General features: G+C 32.4%; 1 protein-coding gene across 7 annotated transcripts in view; it reads right to left on the bottom strand.

The window, feature by feature from the left end:
* LOC141459509 (uncharacterized) overlaps positions 1-27,041 on the bottom strand; it is a 62,950-nt gene that overhangs the window by 34,798 nt on the left and 1,111 nt on the right. For 6 of the 7 annotated variants that reach the window (XM_074138664.1, XM_074138670.1, XM_074138666.1 and 3 more), the window contains exons 2-6: positions 19,014-19,122; positions 7,569-7,812; positions 3,913-4,281; positions 2,837-3,112; positions 386-629 (exon numbers count right to left, since the gene is read on the bottom strand). In XM_074138664.1, coding sequence (XP_073994765.1) covers positions 386-629; positions 2,837-3,112; positions 3,913-4,281; positions 7,569-7,812; positions 19,014-19,122 — 1,242 coding nt within the window. Of the gene's footprint in view, positions 1-385; positions 630-2,836; positions 3,113-3,912; positions 4,282-7,568; positions 7,813-19,013; positions 19,123-22,728; positions 23,007-27,041 lie in introns of those variants that run through there. The other variant, XM_074138671.1, reaches the window with a different exon arrangement.

The following is a 27,041-nucleotide window of genomic DNA, read 5'->3' as shown; positions in this document are numbered from 1 at the left end:
GTTTAGAACTATCTAAAAATTAAAATAGATGACACCAAATCTATGTTGGTATTTTATGCTGAATGGCTAAGGTTCTGTTGCCAGTTATTTAAAAAGTATCGCCAAGATGTCAAACATAGTGACTGTGGAGATGTAGAAACTTAGGAACATTTATGCTTTAAATGCAAATTTTAAGAGGAAGCTTAGTAAAACGTGTTGGAACTTAGATTTGAGAAATGAGTCTTCAAACGTAGGTTTGACATTGAATAGCTATTCACTGAAAATGCGAGATCTTTGTAAGCTAAGTACTCGGGGCAATTTTTAGCTTAGAAGTTAGCGAAATAAAGAATTTTTATTTTAACTGAATTTATTTTAAGTTTAGAAATCATTTAAATAAAAAGTTTACATCCAGCAAGGCGTCTTTTTCTTAAGCTCGTCACGCCATCTGAAGTGGGACTGGACATTTCATCTTCTTCTTCAGGAATGGTGTAAACTTCACCAGGAGAATGCTCATATATATTTTCTTTAACCTTCAGATCATCCTTTGGCGGAGTCATAATAATCTGTTCTGGCGGTGATGGCGAGCCTCCACGGCCTGTGTAATGGCCGTCCTCCAGCAATGCCAATTCTGAGTCACCATTTTCACCCATCTGGTTTATTAAATAAAATTAACAAATTTTTGAATGAAATCAAAGTAAAAAAAAAAAAAAGAAAAGAAAAGCGCCACTTCTTACCACAATGAAAGGAAAAGGAAAGGAAAAACTAGAATAATATGAGCTGTCAACTTTCATGGAGAATCTTTGAGAAAACAAGGAACATCGACGCCCATGCATTATTATATTTTGCTGTCTTATCACTCAAAAACATCTTAAAAACGATGTTTTTAAAATCATCAGGAAGACAGTAACAATCTTTCCTATCACCAGTCTTTCGGCACCATTTATAATAGGATCTAGGTTACCGATAACTTTTTTCTTCCGGGAAATTTCCAGGAATACCAAGTTGGAAATTTGGCTTCCTGAATTCCTCAAAAACACTCCTCCAGTCAACTAATTAAAAAATTCCAAGGATTCATGATTGGAGACTGGAAACTACTCTTGAGGAAATGGGTACCCAACCTTTAGATCAGAGAATGCTGAGCTTGAGGTATCGGTAAGAAAAGGTTTTCGTCAAGGAAGAAACTTGTCCCCTCACCTATAGTGTCGTCTGTCATTGCCATGAAGTGCTCGTTTGTGATTTTCACTAGGCTAAGGAAAAGAGAGGGATTCAAAGCACCATCAATTTCAGAGGTCCTCCTAGTTTGGTTAATGAAAAATTAAATTGGCAACAATACACTGAAATGGAATACGCCAAGCAATTAGAACTTTTTCGTCTTAGGCAAAACGTTAAACTGCATCCTAGGAGGGCAAATATCACAAATAGTGAAGGCTATTTGTGTAGGGGAAGGAAAACTCCAAAATATAACCACGGGTAGGCCAGGCTATGTAAGGCGCGGTGAAACCGGCTGGTCTAGAAGAGGGAAACTCTGATATGAAATGAACTGGTCCTTCAGGTAGGGGGTTGAGTGCGGAGCTAGTAACCCAGCCTCATAAAACACCATTTACCACGAATCCTACACGAGAGGCCTTGACCCCACGCGGGCGGTTGCGCCATGTATCATGATGAGTTAAAACTTTCTGGAAGTGCCTATGGGTAGTAGTGTAAGTTGGGAACTGGGTTCGAGCGAAATGAACTCGCTGTCAAAGATGCTAATTAGGCGTAGGATCACCTATGCAGCTGATATTTGGTGGTCTGGATACAGAAGAACAATAAATTCCTCGGAAAGATACCGAGATTTAGAGTTGATCCTGAGCTTTCATACTGTGCAACAATATGGCACCCTCATGAGCCATGAAGATCACACCTACGACATGGCAAATGAAAACGTTATTCAACATGACCATGATCTTTGGATGTTGTCGTTCAGCGTAAAGCTATAAAGTCTTCTTTGAGGATTAATGAAATGGGCGTTCTACAAATATATACATCTTTGTTACCCTGGTTAGGTCAGGCGAAGGGTTTGTCCTCTTGAGGACCTTTCAGCTGCCATTCAGATGCGAAAAACTTAATGTCAATTCCTTCGCTTTCAGGTAGCAGTATAAAAAATAATAGCTTGCATTTCTTAGGTTGGAGAGGATAATACGAATTCAAGGTACTTGAATTAGTAGACGCCACGCCTATATATATATTTCCATTGGGCGTTTCGGCTTAATACGGCCATTTTTAGCATCTTTGGTCTATAATTAATTTGATTAAGCACCAAGGCAATATCTCTGTTGCCTCCTGTGAACCTAGCCACTAAAGCGAACTACTGCATTTTTAGCAAAATTTAAAAATTAAAAACAATATAGTATGGTTATTTACAAAATAATAATTTTAAAAACTATAAATGAAAAAGAAAAGGGAAGACTTTACAAAAAGTTAATTCAAAATCTATAACTATATCTATAACAAAGTCTATATAGACCAATACATCATAATATAAGTAAGATCAAACTAAATTACAGTCCAACAGATGCTGAAGATTGTATAATTGGGCTAAAAAGACCTTTGAAAATGTATAGGAGTTGCGTCTAATAATTTAAGAACTTCGGAAAAAAATAATAGCATTGAAATCTGCACAATCGCCAGCAAAGTCCGTTTATATACTTGCGACGCTCAATCGTCGCAGTTTAATGGCAACTACAGTAGATCTAAAATTCAACCATTGTACACGCGCTAATCCCCCTATCACAACTTTAAACCCAAATACGTAACAATCCTTGCCGAACACTGCAGACTACACGAATGTTTTAAGTTAGCGATACATATGGCTTACTTTTCTAAGGTGATTAGTAGAACTCTGATTGTGATGACTGTAACTATCCTGTCTCATCAAACCAAATTCTTTTCTTAATGTTATGGGTGAAGAAGGGTTTTCCACTTGTGGATGTACTTCTTGTTTGATTTGTACATTTTCCATTCTTTGTTTCAAATTTGCCATGTTATGATATGCTTCTAAATTCTGTTGCTCCAGTTTTTGTTCAGCTTCCGAAACTGGTAACGACTGAAGTTTACTATCCATTGAAGATTGTTGGAAAGTAACCACATCGTTCTAGGAAAAAAAATCTGGGGTCAAACAATAGCAAACTTTATACGATTAGATAGAAATATAAATTAGAATGTTTTATTTATAAATAATAATTACAATTCTAGTAAGAAGAAAGCTTTACATCTCCATGACATGGTCAATTAGATCGTCCAAAACGAAGTCAAACTTCACCACTAATTAAATTATATTAAACAAATTATAAAAAACAAAAATGTAAAACTTATAAATCAATCTAATAGTAATAATAGTTTTATGTATGTATACAGAACTAAAAATTTAATTCTGTTACTAAAATATTCCTATACAATAAAGCATATTCAACCAACAAAGCTAGATCGTAAATCTGTTCAATTGAAGAATTCTGGTTCGTAATAAAAGGTTTTTTAAGACCTTTATAATTGTACTGTAGCTCTGAATTTTAGAGGACCTGGAGACCCCTACAAGTTTCACTCCATATCTTAATATCAGTCTTAAATTAATTTGGAGATTGCCTGTTGTAAGTCGCTTCGGAGTTCGGTCCAAGTAGGTATCAGTTGACTTTAATTTCTGTTTGATTGTTGTCGGATTTTTTTTTTTTTTTTTTTAACGTGATCAGCACTTTAAATATTGGGCGTACTGTCTACAAGTGGGAACAATTCCAACAATAAGTTAAATTACAAAGCGAGCACAGACTAATGTTCCAGGCTTAAGTTACACTCGTACTTCAAAACGTGTGTCTCAGGTAAGAACTAAAAATTAAAATTTTTTCACGAAAATATTCCGTGTGGCTTAACTAAAAAAAATAAAATAAAAAAGAATCTTACGTGTTGCTGTTGCAGTTGTTGTTGTAGTTGCTGTTGTTGCAGTTGTTGCTGTTGATGCAATTGTTGTTGCTGTTGTTGTAATTGTTGCTGCTGTTGCAGTTGTTGCTGCTGTTGCAGTTGTTGTTGTTGCTGATGTTGTTGTTGCTGTGAGAGCTGTTGTTGCTGTGAGAGTTGTTGTTGCTGGCTGTTACTATACCCAACATTGTTACTGTATCCTTGCTTAACCTGAGACGACATTCCTTGATTATTTCCAAAACATTTCTGACCTATTTGATTAGAATGACTGTTAGCGCAGGCTTGTTGTTGCTGAGAATGTGCCATACTTGGATTTACACCTAATACTGGCTGTGAGTGAGACACTTGCGTTACCTAAAGGAAAATTTATACATTGACTATTAATTACTAATGATTTACCGCTTCTATCTTATAAATTTAATCATCATTTTTTTAAATTATTTTAATCATACGCCCGGATGCAAAAAATAATATTTTTTTAAACACAAAAATTCACTTCTAACAATGTAAATTATACAACATTTTAAATTTAAAAAATTAACGCCACGTATGTGAGGAAGGAATTAGCTCAATGGATTCCGGGAGAACGGAGCTCCCGGGTCTGAATCCAGCTGCGGGCCCTTAGATTTTTTAGGAGCTTCTTACAGCTCATTGTGCGGTGATGGACTGTGTTTGCACTAAAAAAAGCTCCGGTAGCCAATGAAATCAGATGCTAACGCGTCTTAAATAAAGCAATAAAAATTAAAATTAAAAATAATACACCTATGGTAGAGTTAGCAGTTACTAATTACTGGCCTATCTTGTTAATTGGGTCCACATAGAGATGGGCAGTGAGTCAGTCTTTCCTCTTCCCTTGAACTAATCACTCTCAATCTCATCAAAAAATTTCCAAAATAATTGTTAAAGAAAAACATTTCTAATATTGACGATAATCTAAAGCGACGCTCATTGTGTACAAGTTGTGTACAAGACTAATTATTACGAACACAGTGAAACTTGGGTCTTGATAAAAGAAAATGAATGAATACTAGGATTTGGGGATCGGTATAAATGCCAAACCGATGAAGCTAATCTAATCTCTTAAAATAAATTAAAAAAGGTAGGCTCAAGTGGCTAGGTCATGTGAAATAGATGGAGGCATTGAGATTTGAGATACTCCAGGCGCATGCTGTAACGTATTCTAGGAGGAGCCAGAAAACAGGAAGATTTGCTGAGGTGGATAACGGATTACACTTTGAGATAGTTGGGAACGATCCCTAAAGCCTGAATCCTCCAACCTGGAGCCGCACTGATGATCAGAAGCTCGCTTGCCTTGGCTCTGGTTGTTGTGAATTGTTATTAGAGAGCACAATGGACCCACATGCATGTATAGGGCAGTCCCGAGAGCTCTCGCTCTAGGTAAGGTTATAATATAGTATATTTCTTAAAGTTTTAAGAAAAGCCGTGCCATTACTTTCCAGAAAATTCCAAAGCTAAAAAACAAATCCTTAAAAACGCCCTATGGTGTTCTGGCGTGTAATTCTGAGAAACGTTTGTGATAGTACTTCCACACCAACTCCACACAAAATTTATTTCCTAGGAAAATGTTTGATAAATTTTGGAGCCGTTTGGTGTAAAAACTGAAAACATCCACTCAGTAAAGTCGCATTTCTAAACGATAAATTTCGACAGAAATCATATATTGGATTGCAACATGATATACAGGGTGTTCAGCATAAGACTACGGTAACTTCGGGAGGCGATTCTGGGCATCATTTGCAACAAAAAATTCCATATAAACTATGGCTCGATTCGGCTCCGTTTTACAGATATTTTTAATTTTATGTTTTTTCAAGGTGTTACTACTTTTTAGCAAAAAGATGTCTATATTTCTCAAACTATTAAAGCTACAGCTATTTTAATAAGCTCACTAGAAAGAAGGTTAAATTTCCTTTTAAATAAGCTAATTTGTATTCTAAAATTATAATATTAAGTATTTTACTTTGTGGCCCAAACATAAGAAATAGCAAGTTTCTAATTTTTTCCAAAAACTTTGACTTCATTTTTCTCAAAAAAATTTCATATGAAAAAACCGTGCACTATTCAGGAAAAACATCTACATACGATCACCTTTCGAACGGTATACAATAATTAAGGTTATGTTAAAAACTGACGCAGAAATCTGTGATTAATTGCAAAAAAGTAGGCCTCAAAACAGCGTCGGCATTATGAAAGGAATTCACCTACCATAAGAATATAACTGATCAGAATCATCAAATCCAGTACGATTTTTTGCAAACGTGTAAATTAATAATTAATTAATTTAAGAACTATATTCAAAAATAAATTTACATTATAAATAATAAAATAAAAAGAAGAAAAATGAATATGATGTTAAATGAGTGTTAGGTACCAATTTCAAAAAAAAGGATTTTCGTTTAACGAGTTTAGATCTGTGAGTTATTCTGTAGCTAATTAAAGGAATATGCCAAATAATGTGAATAAATCATCATTTTGAACTACTCAATAAACTTTTGGAATTAACAGGTTGTGAAGAGCAAATGAATAAGCCGAACACAGGAGATTGTGGAGAGCTAATGAACTTATTACTCGCTCTGATCCCCAAATTAAATAATAGTGGATGGAATATTTCACCGGACCGCCAGTACATCTCCACGATCGTCTTAGCGTTCGGAACACCCTTTCAGGAAAATATCTAGAATACTCCCGCCTAGCTTCTCCACTATTCCAATCTACGAAACCGTAGATGTATAACATATCGCGATATTCAATATTCGAATTCGTTGGCATAATGACAGCAAAATGACAACTAAATATCTAATGAAAATGTAGACTTTAAACTATCTTTTCTTCTTGTGTATTTATTTGTTTTTGTAAGCCGTATTAGGATAAAACATGTCAGTTTTTAACTTGGAGATTAGAGCGATAAGTAAGTTCTCGGCTTATTCATTAATTATTAAATTACACGTTTGCAAAAAATCGTACTGGATTTGATGATTCTGATCAGTTATATTCTTATGGTAGGTGAATTCCTTTCATAATGCCGACGCTGTTTTGAGGCCTACTTTTTTGCAATTAATGACAGATTTCTGCATCAATTTTTAACATAACCCCAATTATTGTATACCGTTCGAAAGGTGATCGTATGTAGATGTTTTTCCTGAATAGTGCACGGTTTTTTCATATGAAATGTTTTTGAGAAAAATGAAGTCAAAGTTTTTGGAAAAAATTAGAAACTTGCTATTTCTTATGTTTGGGCCACAAAGTAAAATACTTAATATTATTATTTTAGAATACAAATTAGCTTATTTAAAAGGAAATTTAACCTTCTTTCTAGTGAGCTTATTAAAATAGCTGTAGCTTTAATAGTTTGAGAAATATAGACATCTTTTTGCTAAAAAGTAGTAACACCTTGAAAAAACATAAAATTAAAAATATCTATAAAACGGAGCCGAATCGAGCCATAGTTTATATGGAATTTTTTGTTGCAAATGATGCCCAGAATCGCCTCCCGAAGGCCGTAGTCTTATGCTGAACACCCTGTATAAAGAAATTCTAAGTTAATGCTTATTTTGATAAAACGTTTTTGAAAAATTAAATTTATATCACCTTAGATTTAAAATAAAAATAAATAATTTAACCTGTGAAAGACTGTGGTTTTCTGGGAATGCTTGCTTATTCTGCTGGTAGCCATTAGATGTGTTAAAAGGCTGTTGTGTTGATCTTAAACTTTCAAAACTACTCTGCTGGCGATCACCGAGCATTTGCTGTTGCTGTTGGTTCATGTAGTGTTGATGTTGTTGCATATTGTCATATATGTTCACACCTTGTCTATCCAAACTGTTGCTTTCATTCACTCTGAACTGGTTTTGCTCCATACTAGGCCTGAAAATTGGCATAAACAATAGTATATGAGACTAATGTAATACTTTATAAAGTAGGGTTTATACTCCCCTTTAAAAAAAAAGAAGCCAAAACAGTCCCTACGCTTGATTTATTCGAAATTCAAAACGTTACGAATCACCCAGGATCCATCGTCATTTACATTAAAATCTACGGAGGAAAAACAAATTAAATCGGGAACAACTTAAAAATCTATTGACCATAAGCCTACTTTAATTATATAAAAATAAGTATCTATTTTCAATGAAAACAGATCATACTTGTACTTGAAAAGTGCTCAAATTTTTGAACTTCAAATTTCATTCAAGCTAAAATAGTTTATTTAAAAGAAACTACCAGAAATTTATTTAAAACCAAGTTTTCTACATAAAGTCTCTCTATAAACCATAAAACATTTTTTTTGTAATTTAAATGAAACTTTAGATTTTAAAGCTTTTGCTAGTTTAGTTTGCTTTTCTTCCGTAGAATTATTTAAAGCTGAGGATAGGATCCTGAAAAATCCGAAACGTCAAAAATTTTGAACAAATTAATTAAAATGTAGAGACTGTTTTGGCTTTTTTAGGGTTTACACCCTTTTGTACAATCTTTCGTAAATACAAAAATCTTCAAACTTTTTCAAGCTTTATTTATGGTTTATTTAGGTTTAATTTTGGATTTACGTTATCTATTAGGTTTAGTCAAAATAAAAAATTGGATTGCACAGCAAAGTTCGCATTGAATAATGAAAATCTTTCATAAAATTAATATAACTTCTTCATACAGTCATGGCAACATTTTTTTGTTAGAGCATAACGTCAAACTACCGATTAGGTGATGACACCACGAGGACGGGGATGAAGCATTTACTTTACTATTAACATTTCTTATAAAGTTCTTCAAATTCTGTAAACTGTTTTATTTTGCTCGAAAGGCAAGACACTAAAAACTGGCTGCATTGAGCTGAAATCTACTAAATAATACTGTTCAACAATTTGGAAAATGTTATAGCGTTGATAACGGTTTTTTGGTCATCACTTCAACCTATTTTACCACTTCTGCTTTTCTAAGGTTTCGTTCATTGGTTGGAGAATAGGAAATGAGTTTTTCAAGGAAATTAATGCATAATTATTTTTTTTTAAATTATTAAAGTTTGCATTAGTTAAGGAAGTGCAGGCATTGCAAATCTCTTATGAACCAAGAAACAAAAGGGGTGAAAATGGTGAAAATAAGCAATTCTATTAAATTGTGGATTACAAGTTTCTTGAACGTTTTCATATTGAATTGTCGTTATTCATAAATGTATATGTTCTTGGGTAATGCCTTCTACAACAAAATAGTTTCTCAAATTAATTCAATATTTTGAGTAGTTTGTAAGTTCTTTCTTTGTAAAGTTGAAGAAGTTATTGGTGGAAGAGAATTTTACTTTGAGGCCAAAACATATGTTGGATGAGATTACTAGATACAAATGAGATTATTAGATACAGGATTTTTTTATAATAATTTTAAATAATCCACCATATAACATATTGATTTTTTAATCATCACCATTACATAAAAGGTTATTAAAGCCTGTTTGAAGATAAAAAAGCGAGTAGTGCAAATACAGCAAGAAAAACTCTGCACATGATTAAAAACAGGGCGTAGCAGATTTCAATTCCAAAGAGATATTAAAAGAGCGTTGTAGGAAGTAGAAAGTTTATACTACGAAGAAAATATGTTGCCTGTTTTAAAAGTAAAATGAAGGATATGCCAATATTCTTTAAAAGTAGTCGAAGGATAAGTTATAATAATAAGTATGCTTTTCGGTTGCACTGAACAGCATACTGAAATCCTTTTTTAACAAATACATTTCATTTTTGAGATAAATTACCTTCATCTTTAAAATCTGAATTCAAATATCACTTATGTTCAACAAGCGCTGATTTTTAGGAGTTCTGGGACAGTTGGAAAAAGTTGGAACAAAAGTGTTGTTTATTAACTGTATGATATTAAAGACAACTGATCATAATTATTTAAGTAGAATGTAGAACTGAAGAGTACTTAAACTGACAGAAGACACACCAAATATATATATATACAGGGTGATCCTTACCTCCGACGGTCATGGACCAGTGAGGTATGTCTACAAGAATGTAGACGGATTATTATTATTATATTATTATTATTATTACAGGGTGATCCATTTAAAACGCACCAATCGCTAATATCCCTATATTTGTCGAGATATTTAAGATCAAAGTTACAATTTTATCAACTCGTGAACGGTTTTCAATATTAATTTTTCACCAGAAATACACGTTTTGGGTGGTCCTCTGGCAGCAAAAAATGTTATTTGTGACTCAAAGAAAATTATAAAAATAATTGAAGATTTTAAAAAATGTAGTGTAATGTAATGGTTGAGAATAAGGATAAATTTGTTTTATCGTCAAATAAAAGCACATATTACATATCACATCATTTTAATGCATGACTTCTTAACCTATGGTTACGGTATACCAGAATCTTTTTGTCACTCCCATTTACACCTACGCTTTAATATCAAATTTTCTACTTAAATTTATTGGTTTTTAGTTACGATGGATTCAAATCCATATGAACAAACACACATACGAGTCTATGCGCCAATTCTGAGGCATCCTATTGCAAGGTGTCCAGATTGATTGATTAGTCATTGATCTTTTTTTTTATAATTATTTTTTATTTTAAATAAGCACTTAATTTAATGGCCGAATTTCTGGTATAACCCACAGAATGGAAGCCACACGAAGGCGTTCTTCTCTGATGTAGTTGCTACATAGGCTGGTATCCTACATAACCATAACCGAATCCTTGAGCTGCCTTCGAAAACTGAGTGTAATTTATAAGACAATTAATTCGTAGGTAATAATTAATAGACGATCCATTTTGTTCGTGTGACAATACAACAGAGCATGTGCAAACTTGGAAACACACAATCCTAAAGTGAGTACACTTAGAGCATAAAGGACCATTACCTATTCAGGATTTGAGTTCAACAAGAAATCCTCTGGGCATTAAAGAACTTATTTTTTGGTATCAACTCCCTTAAGTGAACAGTTTGTGAAAGAAATCGTTATAAATAATACTATTTATTTTTATTCAGAATTATATATGATTGGTATTAATCATTTAAAAGACATTGTGAACGTAAGAAATTTCTTTTTTACACATTTATTTTATCATTTGTTACATAATTTGACACTGCCTGTTACATAAATGTGAGGGTTGTCCAATGCAACAATCCAAGATAAGACAAGAAGGGGGCTGTTTGTCCAATAAGAACGATTCAAATTTATTCAATGACGCAAATGAAAATGTGTCCTCCCTCTTATTCTGCCCATTCCGTGTTACACTTCAAAGAATCTAATGGTAATTCCTGTTACAGAAGATATTGCGTCATCTTGTGGGCCTGTTGAGATTTTATTAACCTTTTACCGCAATCAATACAATAAATATCTTTTCATTTTTAATTACTAAGATAACTTGCCATATTGCTAAACACAGTGTTCTAATTGAATTTTTTCATCGGAAAGGGGCGAGGTGCTGACAGTTCCTAAGGAATCATATCTCAAATGCCCAAAATCCAAGACTGCATTTCTTATTTCCAATTCCAACGTCCACTGTGATATCCTATATCTTCCAGGACTAGGCCTTCCTTTACTTTTGCTTTCCTGTGGGTTAAAATTAACCATCTTCTCAAGTTATCTCTATCCACTCATCCACATAAAATGGCTGTGCATTTCAAGGTCTGTGTTTCGACAGAATACAAAATTTTGTTTTACACGTATTCGGATTTCCTAACGAGAAAAGTGCCATTAATTGACGATCCTTCGGCTTCTTCTTCAGGAATCCATTTTAAAGCCTATCAGTTTGTTTTCTCTTTTCTTAGTTAAGTCTTCAAAGTTTCTATCGTGAAGAGGTGATTTTTTCTAAACATACATGGAACCAGCCTTCTTTTAACATCCATGTGAATCTTTAAACTTCAAAGTACTGAGTTAAATAATTTGATGACATGTTTTACTCTACAATTTCTTTTGAACATCCAATCCAAAAGTTCTGGTTGTGATATCCAGGCGCCTAGATACTATAATCGGTACACGGATGTAAACATCAATAATCCTCGAACAAAGTCAGTGAAAAGCTTCCTTCAGCATGTACTGAATTTTGAACTTTTTGACCTCTAAGCCCCATTCCGAGTAGCAGCTTCTTCATAATATTTGCTATGTCATCCTCATCTCCAGCTACAACAACTTGATCGTCCGCAAACTGCGACTATTTCCTCCCCCTATGTCACAATTTCTCCTCCTCAAAAATAAAATACTTCCTGTTTCCTCAAAGTAGAGAAAGTTGGAGTAAAAAAATAAAATGAAACAAACAAACAAAACTAACTAACTGTGCTAGAAGTGGAGCAAGGAACGTTATCAGTGATGGAAGGAAACAGAACTGTGAGGTTGCAGGATAGCACGGGAACTAGAGTTTGGTATTTATCACCTGCTTTGGGACGACTCTGTCATATTTTATAGAAAAAAAAAAGTCTGAACATATACAAACACAACCTTCTCTTAAAAATTTACTTCAGTCTTCGAATTTATATTGGTTACTCGTTTTAAAATTATATTCCGGTAATCTATACCGAATGCAAAACTATGGGAACTTGGAATTTAGCATTTAAATATACGTAGTTACAAATAAAAAAACAAAATAAAATCGTCATATGTTATTTAAAAAAAAATAGTCATATGTAAAAATTAAATGAGTAGTTGTTGAGTAATTTAGTCGAAATTAGCTTCACAGCGGCGGATTTGTAATTCTTGGGCGACCAGTTCTTAAACACTGCATCTACTTCCGCAAGCAATAACACACATTGTCCGGATCGGAGCTAGTGCCGTTTAGCACAATCTCCATTGCTTATTTGTCGTTTCTGCGTTGGTTTCATACATGAAAAACTATAGCTACAGAGATTTCCGAACAGATCTCAACCATCCCATTGAGTGTTACAACGGTTTCATACATGGGAAACACTGCTGTACTTAATAACACTGGCAATCACTGGGTAGGTAATGTTTGCAATGAAGAAAATGTAATTAACACAGTTTGGAATTTTCCACAATAAGAACTAGATGCAATTGCACTTTTCACCGTACTTTTTACAGCAGCCATTGCGTTAAGAAGAAGAACTGCATTGTTTTCATGTACATCGGATTCAGAAAATTCTAGCCAATGTGTGGAGTTTGGAAGCTGCAAATGATTGCCAAAGATCAAGAAATCTTAAGAACTATTCTGTGGAATGACCACTACTGTTGAAATAAACGCGAGTTACTGTTGTAACAGTTATTCGAATACACTATTGCCAATCGCCTATCAATTGTTCTAGTTAAATGTTTAAAATACTTCAAAAAGTGGAGAATCTAACCTAATGACATCAAAACAGGGCAGATTTTATTCACCGTAGAAGACCGGTGGTCAACCATACTATTAAAATAAATGGTTCCCCTCTACCATTAAAAAAGAAGTTAAATACTTAGGCTTAACATGATACCCCAAACTAACCTATACAAAGCAAGTGAACTATGTATGTAATAGGGCGCTAGGCGTTAAGAGCAATCTGTTCTGTTTGCTGAATAGAAACACAACCTTGGATTTCCGAAATAAGAAATTAATATATTATAATTACATTGGGCCGAGACTCCCGTATGCAGCTTTTGTCTGGTCTCACACTGGTGCTACCAATTATAATATAATGCAGAGAGTACACAATAAATGCCTACTATGTATTACCTTCTAGAAAAATTTGTCACTACTTGACATAAGTCTTTACCCTCATATAGCAAGCATTGTAAATTACAATATAAGTTTTCTTGGTCACAAGAAATATAAACATAAGAGGTTCAAACATATTCTGTTGTAACTACCTACTACTAAGCCAAGGATATTTATTAATAATTTTTCATTAATATGTAAATATGTTATCCTTTAATCTATTCTAAATAGTAGTTGCGTGTATATATGCGCCAAGCTTGGGACCTCAATTTTACTATATTCTTATTTTTTTGTACATATGTAAACAAACGATTGTAGATAAAAAAATAATGGAATTGTGAGTAAAAGATTTGATAAAAATTCTTCGGCTGCCAACAAAATTCTTAAGAATATATACTATGATGGTACGTGTTTGAGTGATTCGTAGGTGTCAAGCTTGCGTATGTTGTAAAGAAGTACACATTTCAATCACATTGCAATCAAGAGTAGCAAAAAAAAAAAATAATAACAATTATTAATGAATGTGGTTTGGTTTTCATTATTAAATAGGTATAAATGTTTAATTATCTAAATAAAACTTTTATCTGTTGTAGTTCTGTTATTGATTGAATTAGGATCTATTTTCAGTTAAAAGTTTTAGATAGATAAAAAGACTTCTTCAAAAGTTCCTACAGTTTTTTTTTATATTCTTTACAAATTGTATTGTTTATCATAATAAAACAATATTTTTGAGGAAAACGTGACTTCCCAACTTTCGGTGAAAATCTAGACCTAACTAATTTCAGAAGTGACCTAGTTGTCAATCCAAATTGGAATTTTGGCAACTAATACTAGCCGGCTTTAATTCGAAAAATCTATTGTAATGATACTAGAATACAATTAGCACTTCTATGTTTTATATTAATAGAGTGCAAGAATTTTGGTACAGAGTTACCCCAATCAATATTACCAATAACGTTTCATAGGAATCAACAAAAAAAAAGTAATAAAGGCTATAGATGAAAATCATATCTAAAAAGATCCATAAACAGCATCCAGCTCACCAGAAAAAATGGAAATAAGACAATTCAAAGACGCCCAATCATGAAGATTGCTGAAAAGAAACTGTTTTTAACAGTAAATTTTCTCCAAAGCATTATTGGCTCAGTGAAAGAAAGGGGACAATTTGGTAAAGATGAAGGAAAAAGGAGTTATCCGGACTGTTTAGACAAACCGACGTCATGTGCCGGGGGTTCCCAACTTGAGGGGGGTCACTGGAAAATTTCTGAAAAAAATTAGGGGCTACGCTTCAATTTCCTTTCCCGCCCAAGTGGAACAACAACCCTTTAGACTTTGTTCAGGATCGTTTGTCTCATACCTGATGATTCGATCAATTATAAGAGCTCTTTTCAATTCTTTTAGAAACGCCATTACGTCTGAATACTGTATAGATATAATAGGATTTTAATTTTAAGAAATGAGTTAAAAATTCCTGAATGGGTACTGGGTCTAGTCGATAGAAACTGCCGTTAGAAAACATTCAAAACTGTCGCCTTATAACTCCAGTATCATTTTAAAGATTTACAAAGTAATTCCAGGCTAGTTATTTGATGGAATCTGGCAGACTTATTCACTATTAAAATCAAAAAAGTACTGGTGTTCAACAACATTTCATCCGTTTTTCTTTGCTTTAGTGGTGAAACGTTAAAGGAGTATGACTCAGGTTGGTCCCCCTATTTAATCGATAAAGAAAAAGTTGTGCTACATAATAATGCAAGACTACACTCTTCACCGTTAGACTGCATCAAAAATTAATGAGTTGGAGTTTGAACTAAAGACCTCAACCTGCTTACAGAGATCCAGACCTCGTTCTTTCGGTGTACCATTTATACCGATCCACGGCTCTTATTTTTGCTAAGTAATGACTTTCATTACAGAAAAGATGGTAAAAAACAAGTTGTATTGAATTATTTGCCTCTAAAGAGAAATGGAATTACTGTCACAAAGTGGATTCTTTAAACTAAAACAGCCAGAAACACAAAAACTGGTTACTTTCTAGTATATGGATTATTGAAGACCAAGGAGGTCTTTCAAGGCCATAAATAGTTAAGTAGTTACATTGTAAAAGTGGATCTTGAAAGGTAGCCGGCGGCTAGTGTCGTCTACAATTCTATAAGTTTTTATTTTTATTTTTTTGAAAACAGGTGAAACAATTAGTGCAAAGAGATATAAAGTAAACCACAAAATATACCTGATATTAAGGCAACTGCAGCCGGCATTAGTTATCAGAAAAGTGCATGATAACGTCTGCCCACAGGTTTCACAAATCACTATTCAAAAAATTGAAAGGAGTTGATTTGAGCCGATGCTTCTCTGCTCACAAGTCATACCAACAGATTATCTTTCAAGCAACTAGATAACTTTCATTATGGTAGAACTTTTACCAGTGAAGACTTGATAAAAACGACATTCTTCCATGGTTCCCATAAAATTTACGAAAATAATAAAGTGATTACTTTTATTTAAGAAAGAGTGAAATCTTTTTTTAAACATCCCACTTTTTCGTACTCCGAGGATTCCAAAACACAATTCCACAGACAACCCAAAATAAAAAAATCAGCACAATTACAGTACCTTCTCTAACTCTGTAGAGTAAGAGAAAACATAAATAAAAATGAATTTGACTAAAAACCAAAAAAACATCCGAAACGTCCAACAATAAAGATAAATGTAAAATTAATCTAAACAAAGGGATACCAACAGCGAAATTATATAAACCACTTCGTCTAAAAAAAAATGTAAACAATATCGAGAAAAGTTTATTCGTTATTCGAATCCTTCGAATAATGCAGAAACAATAAATAATTACATATTTGAGAATACTATTAGATAAATTATTAGTTAGCCATTAATCGCGCAAATACAGTAATAACTGATTAGCTATTAGTAAATATGTAATTCATTATTCTGCAACTAAAAACAAAATTGTTTATAAGTTATTATAATAACTTAATTAGTTGCACAGAGTAAATAAATCTGAATTGGTTACAGAAATTCAATAGTATAATAATTTATTTAAAGTTCTATTACTGGTTTTTTTGGGCCTTGTTTTTCAGAGAAAACTGTTTTTAATGAGTTAGAGGTCAATAAGTCATGCTAGTATGTTATTTTTATTTTTTTTTTTTTACAGTAAAAATTCTCCACCTATAGAAGATAATTATTGATTTTTTGTTTGTTTGTCTTATAAATGCATTATATATAACTGAAAATCTATACGGTTGAATTTAAATAGTTGATGAGTGCAACAATCATAGATAGATTTCCGTCGTTTAACAGTCACAATCAACAGGTACAGTGTTGTCCAAAACTAGTTGCTCGGCGCTTTTTTCACTGTTATTATATCAATTATGAATTTTAAATTTGACTATTTTAAGACACTACATAATTTCATTACAAAATTACTGATTTAAAATTATTGATTTTAACCAAATGCGATTGATTGTCTTTTTTAACTTACCAATTTACGATAAACTTACAATTTTTTTTTTGCCAAAGAAATTTTTTTTTTCTCTCAGTTTTATATACATTCGCTATAATAAAAACAGCACTTTAACGAATTAGCAAAACGAGGGAAGGGATTAGCTATGCGGTTAGCGTACTGGACTCCCACGCGGAGTTCCCGGGTCCGAATCCAGCTACTGACCCTTAGATTTTCTCTTCCTAGGAGCTTCTTACAGCTCACTTTTTATTTATTATTTATATTTTATTATTATTTTACCTATTTCTTTTTCTTTCAAGGAGTATTAAGAATTGTCCGTAGAGAGACGGTGAACTCCATTCTTAGTTTATACTATTATGTAACCTTTTTGTCATTATACATATGTTATTTATTATTATAGCAATTTATTTGTGTAAATGCAGGAATAATTTTATTTGTTTTTCTTTGAAGATTGTTAATTAAATTTAATTTACAAAACAGAAAACCATTTTATTTGTTTTTCTTTGAAGATTGTTAATTAAATTTAATTTACAAAACAGAACACCATGTAATAAGTAAGTTTACTAAAATACAGTTATTTATTTATCTTATCTAATTTTTGTTAGAATGTTAATAATAAAGAATATGCTTCCTCGTCACCCAATTGCTACTTGGACTTCAAGCCCCATCACTGTTACTACCTATCGACCATTACTACTATATTTAACTTTACGTTTAAAACTACTTTTCGTGTTCTCTCTCATGCACCCACTCACACGACCACCAATTTGAATAGATTTATTTGTGAGTAGCTGTGAAGCCTACAGCACGATACAACTGCGATCAAAATGCTTTGCTGTTGCTGCCCTTTAAGTTTCAGTGTTTGTGTTCATTGATTGTAGTCATTTGTAAAGGTAAAAACGTGTATTTAAGTGTGCGTGTTTGTTGTTCAGTTAGATTTTAGCTGTGGGTTCGCTAAACCCAAGCAGTAGTACTCATCAATAACCACACTCTTCACAGGTTGTGCATATTGTGAGATTATTATGGATGTCACTGTAAGTGTTTTTTTTTAGGCTAGGATATTCGCAGGTTTACTAAGATTCCAGAAGAAATGGTAAACACAATTCTTCCTACAGTGATTAAGCTCTTACACTGCTTATTTTTGGGCTAAGTTATACCATTCAGGGAACTTAAGTTTATTTTTGTTTACAAATTAAATAACAATAAAATTTTACAAGGATAAGAAAATAAGGCTATTAATCTAGGAACTTCTTCATTTATAGTATTTTCCAAGCAGTTGCAACCAAAGAAACATTCACCAGGCAACCCAGGTTAACACGCATATTTTATTCTAAGTACCATGTAATCAAAAATAGTTTTAATATAGTTTTAAATTGTAATCAAAACCCACATTTAATGCTAATGTATAAGCCCTGAAAATGACCTTCCCCTAAGTAGCAAGCTTAGTAAAACTGAAATCGGCTGTGATTTCTTGCATGGATTAGCCCCAAAAAATAGTAATAATAAATAAATAATTCGCCATAATTACTTTTTTTAAAACAAGGTTTAGAAGATACAAATAAAAGAAGCGCATCATACAGCAGTGGCAGAAAGCAAAATAAAAAATTTCAGTGTACTGTGTTCGATTTAACCCCCCAAAAAATTAATAAAAATGCGCTTGTTTGCTTGCTTCACTCAAAAAACAAAAAATAGCAAAAACTAAAGAACGTTTAGAAAAGCTATTGTAAGATGAAGACTACATCTTCGGCAGGATTTGAAATAGATCATAAAATAATTATGATTATTTTAGAATGTTCTTCTTAAGTTAGAGCGATTGTTTCCATATTTTAGTTAGTTTCAACTTCATTAGAGTTATATTTGTATTAATCTCCCTTCCATATTACTGCAATAGATATGAGTTTAAAGAATTTGAAAAATCATAAAGTTAAAAAAAAGTTCATGTACTCACTGAATTTTTGGTGTCTTGTCTATTTCTTTTGCTTTGGCCATAACGTTTTGTATAAGCATTCTCTCTTCGGCACTTAAATGACTTAAATCAAGATGTGGTTCTTCGGGGCCTGAAAAAATGTTGAAAAGTCACTTTTTCCTGCACAAAAATATGTAAAATAATACGGTAATAAATAGTTTATGAAATTTATATGATATATTAAAATTTAAAACTCGACGAATAATTTTAGAAATGAGAAATAAAGATTAAAATTTTTGAAATAATCTTAAATATGTAGAAAATTACTAAATGAGCTTTTATACTGTAAATAGGCTATGGTTTTTATTCCATGTTCAACATAACTAAACTTATTGAGAATTAAAACTAAATTTTAACATGTCCACAATGTCTCTAGAGAATTTCAAAAACCAAAATCTTACTAATAAAACGAGAATTTTCATTTAGAATAAAAATAATGGATTAAACCAAAACTATCTTTAAGAGATTTCAGCTGAATCTGACTTCCTAAATAAATGTATTGATTGGCCGACTCAAAAATCTGTTTAATTTTTTTCTCCAATAAGATAATAATAATTTTTGGGTCACCTGAGAGAGACGTAAGTCTCCATTTTAACAGGGACTAATTTAGTTATACAAAGATAGCTATTGCAGCTAGATCGAGTTCATCAGAATAAAGTGTATGCAGCTTATTTATTGACCATTTCTTTTTAATTTATTTTATTTATTTATTTATTTTTGTGTACTGCAATCTGGTTTGTCGAATGTAGGTCTTAAAAACTCCTATATGCCCAACATTTTGTGCACGGGTAGGGGCCTACATCAGTGGTTGATATGAGAAGTGCAGAAGAATATGATCCATGTGTGGACCTGTCCTCTGTTGCGGTTTTTTTTTTTTTGGCATTGGCTTCCGCCATACAGCCAGCATCGTCTAGGTGCTTATCACTAGAATATCTGTTGCGGTTACTATCAGGTAATTGTTATCGCAGCTGATACTAAAATGTTTACTGTCTTGTACATTAAGTTAGTCTTTTTGGTGTTTGATTTTAATTTTCGTGTGATATGTTTTTTCTTTAGTTATTTTGTGCCGCAAATGAAATACTGTTGCGATATAATAACAGAGTATTATAAACCACATGGATTAAACTTCTTCCTACATACTCGTATTATAAACCATAGCTGAGCACACATCCTTTCCAGTATTTACGGCATATTGAAAGACTATTTTAAGATCAGCATCAAAAAATTTTAAAACGTTAAAGAAGTATACGGAAGAAGAAACAGATGTAAAAGAAAGGGAAGATTTTACCAAAGTAAAAAATTGAAAGGGATTCATGATTTTGCTTTTCATTCCAAATTCAGCACTTCTAGCAGCGGTTGTAAAATTCGGGAAGGTTCAGTTATTAATTTATGAACAATGTATTTATTGCAACTATCAACACCCACAAAAATAATTAATGAATTAGCTGTATTCGTCCTCTGAAGAGAAAAATTTAATAAAAAAATTGTTGTAATGCACGAGATGGAACGGCAAAGGCATAATTCATTTAGAGCCGCATTCTGTCCTACTTATGTAGCTAGAACAAATAATTATCTCCCGTTTTGGATGAAAAATGTTTCTCTTTGGATATTAGAAAAAAAAAAAAATAGTACCTAGTGCAGCTTCAAGCAAGGTCCGTAAATGATACGATAAACTCCGCAGTTACTGAAGATTTAATTATAACCTGCTTCACCCAGCTTACAGCCAAGGTGGCACCTTCTAATTACCACTTTTTCCTCTTTATTGTCCACTTTCACCTGGTAAACAATTAATAAATGCTGAGGTAGGGGAAAACAGGATGTTTTTGTACCTTTTTTGCCTCTAAAGATAGAACCTGGTGCCAGAAGGGCATCGAATTGTTAGCCCACAATAGTTGAAGTAATAGAGATAATATATTTCTAGGAGTAAGCTTAGCTAGGTGAGAAAACAAACTATTTTAACAAACCAGTAGTAGGGATAGTAATGCTAAAAACCACTCTGATAGTTACTGTTGTTTATGCATTTTCAATAAATACGAAATAAAACAATCAGTATCATTATTATTATTTTTTAATTGAGGAACTTTAAGTTTTGTTTGCTTCCCTGCTATTGAGTATATAAGACTTTCTAAAGACAGAATTCAGACCCTACTTAGAGCGACTCCCTGATGGGTATAAAACTAAGAATAAAGTGGCGTCGTTGCTACTTTGATTAACATGAATAGAAACTGAATATTGGATCTAATTCAGGAATTAATTAATTCTAAGTAAACTTGCACCATTTACTTGACTTAATTGTAAACAGAAAACGTTCCAGCAGCCTTGATGATATAATTCACTACTCAGTAAAAGAAAAAAAAAAACTTGGAGAAGATATTTTTTGAAAGGTTTTTATTTTCTGACTACTCCTCATATCTAATTGATAGGTGAAACAATTAAATCTAAAAACACTTTTCTGGTTTCTAAAAATTTGTTTTTTGAAATTTTCTAAAGACATTTATGAACATAATTAATTTCCTAAAGAGCAATTATTCTTTAAAAATTGAAAATATTTAGATACATAGGTGGCTACCGCATGGAACTTTTAAAAAGTAAAGAATCAAAAATAAAAATTGCAAAATAAATCAAATAATTGATAAAAAAAACAAATCAGCAATTTTTTTGTATAAACATTTTTATCTTACCTGCGTGTTCAATAGTTATACATATATAATATCATCTCACCTTTAAAATCAAACATTGCATGCTGTTTTCTTAAATATAGCGCACGTTTAAAAATAAATTTATTTAAATTAGGATTTCTCAAATAAAAAGACAAATAAATGGTTTTGTTACATGTTCCGTAAAATTGACGTTCAGTTTTAAATATATTTCTTAGAGTTTGTAATTGCCTGAACTTTTATTTTTGTTTATTTAATATTACATATTTTATTAACGATCCTCAATATCAGTAAAAATATCATGTGAGGTTGCGTGAAAATTAACAAGAAAATATATTTTTTTGAAACACTCTCATGCAACTAGGAGCGTGATTATAATGTTCCCAGAATACAGCACTATTCATGAAGCCAAAATATATCGTTAAGCCATCAAATGAAGTCAGTATTATTAGTTCTAAGACCACTTAAGCTTCGCATTCCCAAATAAGATCTCGGGGAGAACATTTTTATAAAGGCTTCTGCCTGAAATGAAAGTAATGGATGGCTGGTTAGCCAGTTACAAGAAAAGCACTGCTAGTAGTTTCATTTATTTGTTTATTGGTCTGTGTATTAAGGAACGAGTCCTACCTACCCTAGCCCCGTTGGGTTTTTTTCCTTGTTATTGGCCTCCTGAGCTTAGCGAATCAGCCACCCGTTGGATTCGTACAGCTATCTTACCAAAAAACAAAAACATTAACACAAGCCAAGTAACGAGTAAAACATCCAGTCCATTGACTTGAATCACTTAAGATTCAGAGCAGTCTGAACAAATCAATTTAAGAGCCCAAGCTCGTCCACCGTATATTCCACATGTTCCGACCAAATATTATGAATCTCATCTCTTCACAACTCAATCCAAGTGGGTCCATTTTTTTCAGTAACACCACAAAAGGGATTTAGTTTGAACCCTATAAGAAAGAGTTGCCCGGACCTTCCTTAAATTGCAGGATTCCATTGACAATCACCCTGGAAAACTAATTTGGAACTTTCTATAACATTACCTGGCGTATTGTAAATCCGCCCACTAGTTTGAGCTCCAGTGCGGCTTGTCAAAGCCTTGATTGTAGCCTATCATAAAATATTCTGATCTCTTTATAAACTCAAGTTTCACCTCCAACTGGCAGCAATGATCTTAACCTGGATAACTATGGGAGGTTTTACATTGTTTTAGCACCACCTCAGTAAACCTTCTACCGCTAAAAACTATATGTAACAAAACTATTCTTTGGTTAATACAATTAATGTCATCTTCAAGAAGTTATTTGTATAATTATTTTTTGAGATATCCTAATCATAAAAACTTTACAGTAATAATTTTTTAATAAGATTTGCTCTGTTTTTTATATGATTAGCTAAAACACTTTTAATAGAAAACTAAATCGGCTTATAAATAAAAGCTAAAGAAGTACAACTCTAACTACAATTACTCTGCCTAGTGTAAGGTGTCCGCACTATTTACTAAAAATAAAGTAATAAAATTAAAACACAATGAACAGGCAGAAACAAATCCATTATTTCATTTCACTTTTACAGCAAAAATTCTATAACTAATTTTTAATTACACAAAGTAAAAAAATTAAAAATAAAAGGTGACACAAAGTTTTAAGATAATAATAAAAAAAAATATATTTTGATATTTTAATAATGTCAATTTTTTTATTTACTCATCCAAAAAACTATCTTCTTTTTCCTAAGCTTTTCTTTATCTCCTATCTTGAAATTGAAACAAAAACTATTCTATAACTTCTGCTGTGATCGCTGTAGAAAACATTGCTTATGAAATAAAACTTAACTCTCATCTTCTTAAATTCACTGAATGGCCATGGTTTCTCAGATTACTATTTGCTGAAACTGTTGTTTATTTCTTAGATCCATGAATATCTCAAAAAAACTTCTTGTTTCTTTCACATCTATTTTTTTATTTTTTATGTATTTTTTGTTTCAAAATATCACTAATTAAATTAGGTATCACTTTATTTAAATTCAGCTTCAATAGAAAACATAAGACACACTTTAGAACTGAATTAAAAAAAAAAAAAACTCTCCCTAATAATTCCCTTGAACATAGTTTTTCAACAAGACCAAAAGACTTAGTTAAATCCTTCGAATTGGTATTTCAAGTAAAGTTTCTATAATCCTATATTTTACTTTCTAAAAATGATATTTTTTCTTAGTTTATATTGAATTTTACACCTGGGCACAGTGCAATAAAGGATAAATGACAGAAATAGTCAGTTGGGTTAAAAAAGAAGAGAAAAAAAACAATTATTCTCCTCATTCCCTTGAAGAGAGGCTGCATTAAGCTTGCCTAATGTACAATGCTTAACTGCCTTTGTATTTGCGGCGAATGTTTCAGAGATGATATTGGAGTGATGTAATAAGTTAAAATGAAACTTGAAAACAACGGGTGTACTTAGTTTGTTTTAAGGTTTTACTTTATACTAATGGAGTCTTGGTATAGATGTAGTCATTTTGGAAACAGTACAGTAATACTTTTCATTTGGAATTGTTATATATTGTGTACGTACTTTGTTAGTCAGTGAAGCTGACAGCGGTGGTAACAATATTTACCTTCGGTTTGCTTCTTAAGTCTATTACGTGGAGTCTGTATATGTTTTTGGATAGAAACAGTAATTAATATTGTATACATTATTCACTAAAATGAGAATCAAGTGAAAGGACTTAGATTACATCATAGGAATGTCAAGTTATGATTTGATTTGATAAAGATACATATATTGTGATTTGTTCAAGTTTCGATTTAATCTCAATTTCCTGCTCGGCAATTCGAATGCTTGTAGATTTTGGCAAGCTAAGAATCTGTATCAAAAGTAAAAGTTATTGAATGAAACAAGTCAAACAACATATTCTAATTCTACTCCACAGACGGAGTACTTTCAAATTGGACCGAGACCAATACCAAGGTACAACCAGATTCAGATCCTGGAATGCCAAAGAAGGTACAGCATGCATTTTTCTAGGAGGTGACTGACGGAAGCGAAAACTGAGCGCAATATGGTCTTATTTCCCTAAACCAATCTCCAATAACTATTGACCGTGCGGATCCACACCTAGAAACAGCCTTCCGATCTGTCTGGAATATCAAAAGATATCTATGAGTTCCAAATCCTCCAAGCATTCTTGAGAGAATAGCTCTTCTAAACACAATAAACTTAGTATTGGCGAATCCGACACACTGGTAGCTGTTTCCAGATCCCAACTCCTTCAATTCTAACAATTATGGCTAACCCTACCTAATGTTAATTCTCAAGAAGAAAAGAAACTAAGTGTTACCCCTCACTAATTCCTTTTATAAGCTTTGTTTCATCCAAATTGACAATTTTTTCAATTACATTAAAACTTTATCATCTAATTTGAACTTTTTAAATAAAATTAAAACTTTTTTAATTAAAATTCCATGAAATTTAATTTAACATTATTCAGATTTCTACAAAATGTAATGTTGTTGTAGCCTAATTCAATATGTTTCAATTTAATTAAACGTTATTTCGATTAAATTAAAAATTAATTAATTTCAATAAAATTAGTTTTTTCTAACAAATTTTATTTTGTAATATTTATTTGAAATTTTACATATGAAAAAAAGTTTTAGTTTTAAAATAATGATAAAGGTCGGTAAAAAAGAGAATAGAAGCACCCACTGAAATCCTATGCGAAATATTAGTTAAGGCAGAGGACATTGCTGTTTTGAGCCTTCAAGGCAGATTCCCAGGTATGATATTGATGAGCAGGAGGGTTAGCGTAGGTGAACAGCTTTGATGAGCGTTTTCAACAAATTGAAATTAACCGTTTTTCAACCTAATTGAACCTTATTTCAAACAAATTTAAACCTATATCAACAAAATTAAATCTTTCTTCAATGAAAGATTGAACCTCTTTCAGCCAAATTAAACTTTGTTTTTATCAAAACAATATAAATCGAACCAATCCATTAAACCATATTAAATCAAGTACATTAAATTAAACCTAGACCGCAATCAATTTGCATTGAAAAAGCAATCTAGTGCAAACAGTGGATTAAGATTTCAATAAAAATCAGGGCAAAGGAAATGAAAATGTTGCAATAAATCATTCCAAATGTATGATACCTAATTGTATGGATTTCAGCAGTAACCACAGTGGAATATATAGTGCGTGCCACAATTTTTAGAAAGTAAAAATACAGTAAGCCTATTACAGAATGGAAATAAATACGTACACACTCTTTACAGAAATATCCCAGGTTAAAAAAAAATATAATAAATATAAATTTAAAAATAAAACTGGAAAAATTTGAGGTTTTAAGGAAGGAAAGAAGTCAATAATGGGTTAATAGTTCATTCATCCTTTATAGATTATGTAAAAAATATATGCATACAACCTCTTCCTACATATGAAAAATAATGTGTAGGCGATTTTATGAACGTTACAATCAGTGTAACACCAAAGAGTTAGTATCCTAATGTTCTCGGAATAGGACATTAGTTACCGACACAATGCTCTTTGTGAAACTATAGAACGATACTAAGGATTTCGCAAGGCTTAAAAAAAGACAAGAAGCAGAAGGTGTAAAAATGTTTCCAAACGCTGAAGACGCGTAGATCACGATTCCAAACTGCTTCTTTCGCAAGTTCTATTTGTTGATGCCCTCACTGAAGAAGGTTGATTGAAACAGGAGATCGTAAATAATCAACTGACGGAAATCTGCCAGAACATGGTCAGTCCCAGGTAGAAATCTTTTGCATATTTTGAAGGAGGCAGGTCGGGATTCTGCTGATTATAGTTTATTTCTCCATCGTTGCTCTGTCCAAACTATCAAACTCAAGTAAGATTATTCGGATTTACTCACAGTTTCCGAGGTCCCTAATTTTCTTCAGCGTTCTTTGTACAGTCAATTCGCTCACTTGGACTCTGAACTATTTAAAATTATTTTTACAGAAATGTATCGCCAAAACTTCTACTGTTCTATTTAATGATCTTAAACCTTTTTTATTATTGTCCCTTTACATTTACGAACTGTACGAAGAAGATTGAACATAACTGGTTTGACTTCACGGATTTCAATGGTTCCAGAACTACTCATTCACCATCGAATATCAAGGCATAAATCTTGGACATTTGGACAAAACAACAACAGAAAAGCTTCTATTTCTTGGTTGAGTCCCGGCCAACCTTCAGCCTACCAGTTAGTCGCGAGAGCGTTTGGAGGTCAGGAAAGATTTTTAACCTCTGCTCTTTTTCCACTCATTCCAAGGCGGGTCCAATGTAGATAATGACAATATCAAAATAAGAAGTATGAACGTTTTTGCCCTTC

This window comes from Rhodnius prolixus, unplaced genomic scaffold, assembly GCF_049639745.1.
Source record: "Rhodnius prolixus isolate KJV_2025 unplaced genomic scaffold, Rpr scaffold_11, whole genome shotgun sequence".
Lineage (NCBI taxonomy): Eukaryota > Metazoa > Arthropoda > Insecta > Hemiptera > Reduviidae > Rhodnius > Rhodnius prolixus.
Note: the sequence above shows the minus strand (reverse complement) of the source record. Positions and strands in the feature narration are given on the sequence as shown.